General features: G+C 40.6%; 1 protein-coding gene across 1 annotated transcript; it reads right to left on the reverse strand.

Moving 5' to 3' along the window:
* Positions 1-8,381: 8,381 nt before the first annotated feature.
* On the reverse strand, positions 8,382-10,014 carry LOC120290129 (cytochrome P450 71AP13-like). Its single transcript, XM_039305814.1, has 2 exons — positions 9,807-10,014; positions 8,382-9,049 (listed from the first exon to the last, which is right to left on the reverse strand). Exon 2 carries the CDS (start codon positions 8,997-8,999, stop codon positions 8,439-8,441), a length of 561 nt encoding a protein of 186 aa, XP_039161748.1. The 5' UTR covers positions 9,000-9,049; positions 9,807-10,014; the 3' UTR covers positions 8,382-8,438.
* Positions 10,015-10,682: the final 668 nt, after the last annotated feature.

Consider the following 10,682-nt stretch of genomic DNA (forward strand, 5'->3'; position numbering starts at 1 on the left):
AAAAACTATATCATCAAAGTCAATGCCCTTTCTCTAACCGAATCCCTTAACAACCAATCTAGCTTTGTATCATGGTTGTGAAGTATATTTATCTTGTTTCAGCCTATACACCCACTCATTCTTCAAAGTTCTTTTGCCTTTAGGCAACTTCACCAGGTTGGAAGTATAATTATTATAAAGTGACTACATTTCATCTTGCATAGCATCAAGCCATTTACTTTTACACTCATCTTCTATTGCTTTCGCATAACACTCCGATTCACTTACATCAATCAATAATACATATTCATCTTCATATATCTAGTGGAAGGTCGTTGATCTTTAATGGATCTCCAGACTGGAACATACAGTGGGGCAACTAATGGAGCTTCTGACTTAGGAATAATGTTATCTGTTTCAAAATGTTTAGGGACATGTTCATTATCTGGAATGTTCACTTCTTACTGCTCCTCATCAACCTATGTAGGAATATGTGTGGGAGGAACTAGATCCAAGTCAACCAAATCACATGTGACATCCTGAAATTCGATGTCCCGATAATATGAAATGGTTGTTTTGTTGACACGCCTATGGTCATTTTACTCTAAGTTGGGCCCCTCATGAGTTAACTAATCTATTAGATTAGATCATTAAGGGATATAAATGCAACAGACTTGAGAATTCGATCAGAAATCGACTGCTCGACCATAATAATCGGTAAGGGTCAATACGACACCATTATAATCGATTAGTGATCGGATATAGGTCGATTCGACGGAATCACGTAATTGAATTGCGGGTGATTCCACATGATTGCGAAATTCGCGTTGAACGGCACTAACCCGATTTTCTGTCGATTTTATACTCGAGACACGTAATTGAAACTTTACGATTTTTATGACAACTGAAAGTCATCTACGAGTCGGAGATGTACAAACATGGCTAAAAAATTATCGATCACGGGTCAAATGCATTAAAATCCCTAAAAGCTACTTGATAGGTTAGGTTGTACTAAAATTGTGTTCGGTCAATTTTAACCATGAAATTGAATTCGGTTTTGGGAATCGAATGTTCGAGCGTGTCACGATTCATTTTTAGAACGTCGTTTCATCTTTCGGAGAAATTCCATCGAGCTCAGAATTTTGTGAAAAAATCAATTTCGGACAATTCGGAAAAGAAATAGAAATTCAAATGGGCTGATTTACTTGGTTATTTGGCCACCAAAATGCTTTAATTTGTGAGGAATTGGAGGACAAATAGCCATTGGAGTGGTGCTTGACTAATTGGCATGAAGACCTTGGGGCTTAGACACTTGAGTGCAAAGATATTTCTATAGGCTTCCTATTGGCCTTGGCCTTGACTTCCCATCTCTTCCCTCTCTCCTCCAATGCGAGCAGCCCACACTAGCAGAGGCCAACTCCAATTTCTTCTCCATTTCCTTTCTTCTGCCCACTTCTTCCTCACGCCTTCTTTTCTCCTTCACCCCTTCACGCCAACCTGCTTTTCTTCCTTTTTGTTGCTGCACCACCCAACCTTACGCATCCACCATCTCATCCCCATCTCCACCTTGCTGCCATAGCCCACACGTCCACCACACCAACACCACTTACCCTCATGCCAACGTCTGCCACCCTCCCTCACACACTCCCTTTTTCCCTACCGTAGCCCCACGTTCTTTCATCCCACTCCATCGACAGCCCCTTTCTCTAGTTTGTTGCATTTGCTGCCATTATCAACCCAACAGCTCCTTGGCCACACGCCATCACCACCACAACCGCTCAACTTGATCATCAACGCCATCATCTCCATTATTTCACCACCCAACGACTAGTAGCTACCACTCATCCCAACGTCATCTTAGCAGCGCCTGTCCCCGCTGCTAGCTTCGTCCAACAGCCGCACCATCACCGCCGAGTAGCCACCACACCTTAGCCACCAGCGCACCACCAAGCTAAGACCAGCTTAGCCCGCCTCAACCCCAAACCGAGCTGAACTGACCCCTTCGTCGTGAGCCTTGTAGGGTCGTTTCCTCTGCCGTTGAGCCTTGGTTGGAGACATGGTAGTCTCGGTTTCTCACGGCTGTCGCGATCTTGTAAGATTATTCATAAGCTGCTTATCTGGAGTGGCGTGAACGCGATCTTGCGATACAGTCTCCCTTTTATATGGTTTACTATTCTACTGTATATTAAATGGAAGTTTGTTATGCTTTTGTTTTTTCTGGAGAATTTAACAGCAACTATATTGATGAAAGAAGGTTGAAGTTCCACGTAACCCATTTATGCAAATTGCAAAAAGTGCGTCTGGAAACTGGTTGATTTTTGGATATCTGGTACCAATGCTGGATGGGAGCGTGATTTTGATGTCACCGTTAGTTTGTGGTTTGATGCGCAAGTGTGAATGTGTGTGGGATATATTTGGTACAGGAATAAGAAGGGGACAAGGTATATAAATTCAAGATTTTATGGGACAAGGATAGTCTGGTTAGTTTAACCAAATAGTCGTACAAGTGAAGAAGTAATGATGGAGGAGCATATGTATTTTATGCTGAGCTCCGAACACGGTGGAGCATGACTCCCCACTTACTCCACGCTCAATCCCATCTCCAGTTATAGAGCACATCCACCGCCTTAGAATATTTACCATAATTCCTAACTGCCATAAAATATGAAGAAAATTACCGAAAAAGTTGTAAACTTATTGTACTCATGCAAATTAAATCTTCTCTTAATTTGACCAACTTAAATATATACCTTTTGTGGTCAGTATAGTTGTAAAATTTTTACTTATGTCAATTTTGTCATATATATTTCGATGATTTGCTAATTTAATCATTTCAATTAATCTTGGTTGGAAAATGCTAACTCAATAAGTAAACTATTCAATTTTGTCAATTTTGTCCTAAACAATTCTTTTGTAGTTTTGTGAACTTTTTTCTGAATTTTTTATTCATTTTTTTTTTCATTCTTTTTTTCAACTCTTGGCCAACTAGGTTGTAGAAGTTGTTGGCCACAGGAGTAGGCCAGTGACCCTCGCCTGGCCTAGGTGAGGGCATCATGGCCCTCATCGTCCAAGAGTTGAAAAAAAGTAAAAATAAAATAAAAGTAATGAAATATTCAAAAAATAAAAAAGTGCAAAAAATTATTCACATTAATGTAAACCATGCCACATAGGATGGCTAGTTGTTAACCATACTTGCATGTTACCTTTTTTCGGTCAAGATTAATTGCAAAGACTAAAGTGGCATAATTAAAAAGGTTTAACATGCAATTGGCAAATTGTTAAACGGTTTATGACTAAATTGATATAATTAAAAGATTTTAAGAATTAGTATAAAGGCAATAAGTTTATGACTTTTTAAGGAATTTTCCTCAAAATAAACTAGAACCATAAACTTTAACTACCTCCTAAGACTAGATTTCTACATGCTACCCTATTCTAGAAGTTGGATTACAAATTCCAACAAAACCTAAAGTTCCTAACCATAGGTCTCCTTTGCCTAACAATCCAGTCCTAGGAAGTTGAGCCGATTTGCCTTTCTATCTCGTGGTTGGACTTCTCTTGATTACATTGTCGACTTTAGCTGAAAAAAGAAGAAGAAAAGAAATACTCAAAACGATAGCTCTCCACATAAATTAGGTCGGCCATTCAAAATATCGAATTCTACTAGAGTGTGATCGATGTTAAGTTGAAATCCCATGCTCATGCTTCGATAAATGTTGCGGAATAAGAAAAGTAGCTGAGGCATCATTTTCCTCTGCAACTAGTTTAGAAGGTGTCTCTGGACCTTCGTCAGGTACCACCCGTTCATAGATTGTTCATGACGTTCATCGCTGATTTCTTTGGGGCGCACCCAGGATTTTCATCGGTATTCTTCCCACTATAATCCTGTGGTGTCCCTATCTCTATAAAGGGTTCTCTCTCATGCTATTAACATTGTTCGCGAGTGCCCATGTGCTGATTTTTGCAGCATCTATGACTCTCAATGCCGACCCCGGCTGATTTTTTTGTTGGACCTACGTAAACAAAGAAATTGTATTGCGGACGTCGGATCACGTAATGCCTACGTAGAACCTACGTTAGAAACATTGCAATGTCAGAAACTAGGAACAAAGGCAGAAGGAATTTCAGATGTGAAATCTGTCTTAAGATTGATGCCAAACAACAGATTTTTAATCAATGCCAGTGTTGGGGTTTTTTTGAAGGAAATCTTTGGTTGACATATGTGACATGTCACAATGACACTCGGCGTATAGGACTTGATTAAGTGAAAACAAAGGAGCTTTGATGCGGTAACAATAAAGTGAGCGACCATTTGAAGGTGAATAGGAAGAGGAGTAAAATAAGCAAGGTGAATATGAATGGCATTAAAGGGGCGTCAAGAGAAAATGACCCAAAAGAAGAGAAGACAAGAAGAAAAGACTAGGAAAATGGAAAAGATATGGATGATCCGTACATGTCACGACTAGACTCGGATAATTACGTTGTCGAGAGAGAGAGAGAGAGAGAGAGAGAGAGCACTCACGTATGCTTTTCTTATTTTTGACTTAATGAAAGCCACATAGACTATTTATGGAACATAGAAAGACAGTTCAAATCCCAAACTACCTTATTTAACACCTCCTTATTTTATTTTTGGTCGAAATAACAACCCCTTATTAACTAGTGATAATTAAGTCCACTAGCTAATGCTTCAACACCGAGAATACATAGACTGTTCATGACTTAAACTAATAGTACCTCCCTAGCGATGCAGACCAAGCACATATAACATATGCTTAACTCTTCAACGATAGATAGCATTTAGCTTCATCTCCTTTCGGAGCTTTCATAACAATCAAAAGTGTTGACACCTAGTGTTGACACCTAGATTTTGATGGTTCATTTAGTTATTTATTACATTAAAAATTAGGGTTTAATTTTATCAATATATATATATTAATTGCGTAGCATATAGATTTAGGTGCATTTTTTATTTTATTTTAATTGTCATTTTATTTTTTGGACCGGTGCGGATGGGTTCAAATTAGTTAGATTAAGCCCACGAAAGAAGCAAATTAGCCCAAGCCCGTTGCTTTTTAATTAATTAATTATCTTATGAAAAATTGAGATTAGATGCGATATTACGGTAGTTTTTGACATTTTAAAAAAATATTGCAATATTATCTTTAGTCTTTTAGTGGTAAAATCATTGGGAATATTAAAAAGGATAAGGAATAATCTAAAATATTTTGTTGCAGATAGAGATTTCGAAAGATTTTAGAGTTGAATAATGGAGCTTGAGTGAATTATCTGAAAAATCTTCACAAAAAAAATTAAATTATCTTCAATCGCTGAGTCAATATATTTGGTAAAACATATTGATTCATTTTTTTGCTCTATAAAAGGGGGGCCATACGTTGAATAAAGAGGGGGTACAATAGGGGGCTTTTCGAGGTTCTCTTCGTCGAAAGGGGGAAAAAAGAAGTGAAAAGTAAAAAGAAAAGAAAGAGAGAGAGTACGAAGGCAGAGGATAGTGTGCGGCTGCAGAGAAGAGAAGCGTAAAGGCAGAAGAATAGGGGGTGATTTGACCCCTATGTTCATCATCTCCCCAAGCTTGCTGCCCACGTTGCTGCTCCATCCGCGACGCCCGTTGCTGCTCCATCCGCGACTGCCCAGAGCTCCTCTGTCTCACCGCGCGATTACCGCCGTTCACCGCACCACGCCATCACCGCCCTCTGCTCAGTCCCTGCACTCGCTCGGAGCCGCGCCGGAGCCACTCCTCACCCGCCGCCTCTACAACGCCGGTAGTCCGCGACCCACCTCGACCGCACTCTCCGGCCCACCGAAGCTCTGCCGAGACCGAACTCGAACCAGATCTGCCCAACGCCGCCCCTACTCAGCCCGTGCTGACCCGCGACAATCAGGTGCCCCTGCAGCTGCCATCCCCTCGCCTTGGCCGCTCGTCAGCCTCGCGTCCCCGACGCCCGTGAAGCTCCACATCACACCCACAGCCGCGAAGCCACCGAGCCGCACCGGTCGCCTCACCAGCACCATCTCACATCGGTGACCCGCGACCCCATTGCACACCGCTCGGACCTCCGCCTCCGCAACGCCTCCCCGGCCTCGCCTGAACTGCGATCCACCTGCTACTCGGAGCCGAAGACCCGTGCGCCGCCGTCGTCCAGCCTCCAAAAGTCCGAGCCATCCCTACCACCGGCTGACCCACGATTCCGACTGCTCGCTGCCGCCCGAGCCGCCATGACGAACCCACTCCAGTTGCAGCGCTCGTCTCCCTCACGACGACCTAGGCGCCGACCGCCGCGACACCACCCCCGTCGCTTGAGTCGAGAGCCCACTCACAGCCCGACGCCAATTCTCCGCCATCGCTCGCCGCCGATCAGCCCGTCGCTGGTCTTCGCCGGAGCTCTGAACGCCAGCAACTCAACCCCCGGTCATCCACCGAAGCCACTCGGCCGTGGGTGAAGAAAGCAGGAAAAGAAAAAAAGAAAAAGAAATCCAATTAGGTAGATTAGTTTATTATTATTAGTATTATTATTATTCTCGTTTATTTATTGTGCTTTATTTGATAGCTTTCTTTAATTCATTTACGTTGCAATATTGGATGTCGATGCTTATTTCAAAATATCTTACCGGCATTATCCATAGGGGTGTTCTCTAAAATTATTGTAATTATGAATTTGATCCGTAAGATGTCGGATCATTTTTTTAATTATATTAATTCTCGGGATTTGTTGATAGTACTTTAATTTTTGAATCAATATAATTATTAATTTTATCCGTAAGAATTCAGATCAGATTTTTAGTTATTTTGAACTCTTTGTCGTGATAATTAGGGTTAGGATAATCGTTAATTTGACCTATGAGATAATATGTTATTTTTTTCGATTATTTTAATTATTTATTTGATTGAATGTCTTGATTTTTTAGATTTAATGTTTAGTTGATAATTGCTTGTTTTTTTTTAAAACCACTAAAAAATCTAAAAAATATTTGAATTAGGATTCAGTTTGTTTTGGAATATTTCTTGTTATCTTGCATATCTAGAATAGGGATTTTATTCCGAATTTAGGAAAATATAAAAAAACAAAAAAAAAAAATGCATTCATTTAGGTTATTAGTTTTATCATTAATTTAATTGCATATGAAATTTTAATAATTAATATAAAAACTAAAAAAAAAAATCATCATACATATATCATGTTGAATCATGGCATTCTTTGCATGTCATTGCATGTTAGAATTGCATGTTTATCAATTATAGGTAGATAATCTCTCCTAGATAAATTGCATGTTTTGTTAAGAAAATAAAAATGTAAGTCCATGAAATGCACGTCATTTTAGTGATTATTGTTAGGTTCATTTCTAATTAGAAATTGCCCTTCATTAGATTATGTCATTTAATAAATGTCGTGACATATAGCGCATATTAAATTGTATGTCGCATGTCATTTTAGTTTAAATAATTTTGTATGTCATTGCATAGCATTGCATGTTATTAGAATTAGGTCATTTAGATTGCATTTAATTATTGCGCTTCTTCATATCATATAGTTTAGGTCGTGCTGCCATGTCATATTAGATTATTAGCACGCATTGCATGATTTTCATTAAAAAAAACGAAAACCAGAAAAGAAATTGCGTGTTAATTAGAAACCATATCTAGGGTTGTTGATGTGGATTTTAATTTAACACTGCAGATGCTTTCGTCGTTGCTTTGAGGTAAGTTTCTTGAGTGTTAAATTGGTGGTATGCGCACACGTATGATCACTTCACATGTTAGGAAGTTAAATTAAAATCAATTCAATTGCCAAACACTTTTTTGAAAATGAAATAAAAAGGTACCGAAATGGCACTAAGATAGTCTGGTGTAACCAAGTCCCTGAACTCATAAATCTTTGGTTCATGCTAAGATTACACATTGAATTTCTGGTAGTAGATCCATAATCAAAAAAGTGTTTGTGATTGTTCCAGAAGAAATGAAACAAAAGATATGGTAGAGCTAGGACAGTTATTGTATGAAGTCTACCCAATGCTAGATGCAGAGGCGCATAATAGATCGATATGAACATCATGAGCTGTCCCGCAATAAAACCCGTTGTTGCTGATACCTTCTTCTCGGTTCCTTCTTCTCCTTCTTCCAGAACCCGAGCTCGGAGAAGGAAGAGATTCGTAGAAGTAAAGTAAATCTCTCGTTACTTTACTTGGGTTTCTAATCAACCCACCAAAAATAGATTAGTGGCGACTCCTGATTGAAAATCATTTGCATGTTAAAAATTCAAACCTAAGTCGTGAATTGGTATGGGTTTGGGAGAGCCCAAGTTAAGCTTAAAGACTTAGTAATTCATTAACCTATAGTTTTAGATGGTGAACCCGAAAAATCTGGTCGCAACAAAAGACTTAGGGATAATCAAACCAAGTCCAAGAGGAGATTTTCAGCGTGCTTTGTTGTTCACCTGTGTCTAGGAGAAGCAGGGTTTGGCGACGACAACAAGGTTTTCGATCCTATGCATTGTGATGCCAAAAGCTTCTTCCATATCCAAATCTTTTGGGTGGACACCAGGAGGAAGTTGCCAATCGAAACTGTGAAGAAGTTGAGCTAAAGCAATCTCAACACTGGCATTTCCAAATGTGATAGCGGGGCAGCTTCTTCGACCTGCGCCAAATGGTATCAGCTCGAAGTCCTGTCCCTTGAAGTCGATGGTGCTATCCAAAAACCTTTCTGGTAGAAATGCTTCAGGATCAACCCAGGATTGTGGATCACGCCCTATTGACCAAGCGTTAACAAAGAAACGCGTTTTTGCCGGAATGCAGTATCCATCAATTATTACGTCCTCCATGGATTCTCTTGGGAGTAACACAGGAGCAGGAGGATGCAGTCGGAATACCTCCTTGATGATAGCCTTCAAGTATGGTAATTGAGGTAGGTCAGTCTCTTGCACGTATTTGCTCTCTCCCACGACGCTTCGCAGTTCGGCTTGTGCTCTTTTGATGGCTTTAGGGTTCATGACAAGCTCTGTCATTGCCCAGTCAAGAGTGATGAATGTTGTACCTGTTCCTGCTGCAAAAAATCCTGCAACATGCATGTTAGGTATGCTTTGCTATGCAAACTTTATGGCATATTGAAGATGATCATTGGAAGGGGCTCGGGCGAGTCGAGTTCTTATGTTGGGCCTAACATGTTGCTCAACTGTACTCATTGCAAAAGAAGACCGCACGTATACTTCTTTAGGCCAGACATCGCTTGGCTTGGCTTGAGTTGAACCTTTTATTAAATGGCTACACTATCTCATCTATTCTCTAAAGTTGAAAAGTCAAAATAACAACAATTTTTAATTTTATTTATTCCTATTTTTAATTATATATTTGAATTTCTTTTTATCACAGAATATGTATTCAATTTATATATTGAGTATCTATATCTGTTACATATTTTAGGTATATTAGTATAGTTCACATTTTAAAAAAAAAATTAATAAAGAAAATGGAAGGGAAAAAAATAAAAAAAATAAAAAAAAAGAGAGGGAAAATAATAGATAACAAGTAAATAAAAATGAAGTAGGCAAGAGTATGAGAAATTCTTACTATCTCCATTTGTGCATTTTAGGTTTATCTATGCTAACATACCTGTCATACTAAATAATTGAACATTGGGATATGAAGATATTTGATTTTATTATTGCGATTCATAAACAATGGACTTGTTATAGCAAAATCCTTGAATTTCATATCCTATCTTATCTTCCTATTTTGATTAGAAATCTAGGAGAAAAATGCAATCTAAAAACTTAAATGGAATGTCAAGCTATAGGGGAGAATGATTTACCGACCAAGAAGAGGGCTTTAACGTTGGCTCTTGTAAGGGGCATGTCACCGTAACCATTCTTCTCGATATCGATCAAAACATCCACAATGTCCTTCTGCCCCTCCATAGCTCTGCTTTCATTCAAATGTTCTCTCAGTATCTCGTCAAAAAGATTGTCGAAGCGCTTAAAAGTGTGTTGAAGTCTAGACTTCATCCCAGTCAGGCTATGAATGAATTCGACGTGCGGACCCCTCAAGTGTCTTAACTTCGCCCAAAGGGACACTTAAGTGCCATAACTTACGAAAGGTACACTTAAGTGCCAAAATCGGAGTAAAATGGATCACTTGAGTGCCAATTCGGCCAAAACGGCGCCGTTTTGCACGTTGACATGGCCAAAAACGGCATCGTTTCGGGCGACGTGGAACAAAATAAATAAATAAAATTAAATTTAGTTAAAATATTTTTAAAAATAATATTTAAAAATTTAAAAAACTTTAAAAAACTTTAAATTTTTTTAAAAAAATTAAAAAAAAGGGAACGGGGGAGGCGGGCGAGGGATCGGCCCTCGGCCACCACCGCCCGTCGGGAAGAGTCGGCGACGGCGGGGGAGGGTCGGCCGGGGTCGCTGCCCGGGCGGGCTCGCGAGCCCTCGCCGGATCTGGCAGGGCCGCGAGCCCTCGCCGCTGGATCAGGGGGGCGCGCGGCCCTCGCCGTAGGGCCAAGGCCACCGCTCGGCGGGCGACCCCGGGCGGCAGCCTTGGCTTGGCCGGGCAAGGGTCGCCGACCCTTGCCGGATCCCGGGCAAGGGCTCGCGAGCCCTTGCCGCCGGACGGCCGGGGTCGCCGGCCCCCAGCCGGGCCGCGACCCCGGCGACCCTCCCCCGCCGTCGCCGGGCCTTCCG

Source organism: Eucalyptus grandis, chromosome 2 (genome assembly GCF_016545825.1).
Source record: "Eucalyptus grandis isolate ANBG69807.140 chromosome 2, ASM1654582v1, whole genome shotgun sequence".
Taxonomy (NCBI): Eukaryota; Viridiplantae; Streptophyta; class Magnoliopsida; order Myrtales; family Myrtaceae; genus Eucalyptus; species Eucalyptus grandis.

Excerpts from the sequence above, each read along its gene's own strand:
- LOC120290129 (XM_039305814.1), bottom strand. The coding sequence starts at position 8,999 with ATGACAGAGCTTGTCATGAACCCTAAAGCCATCAAAAGAGCACAAGCC.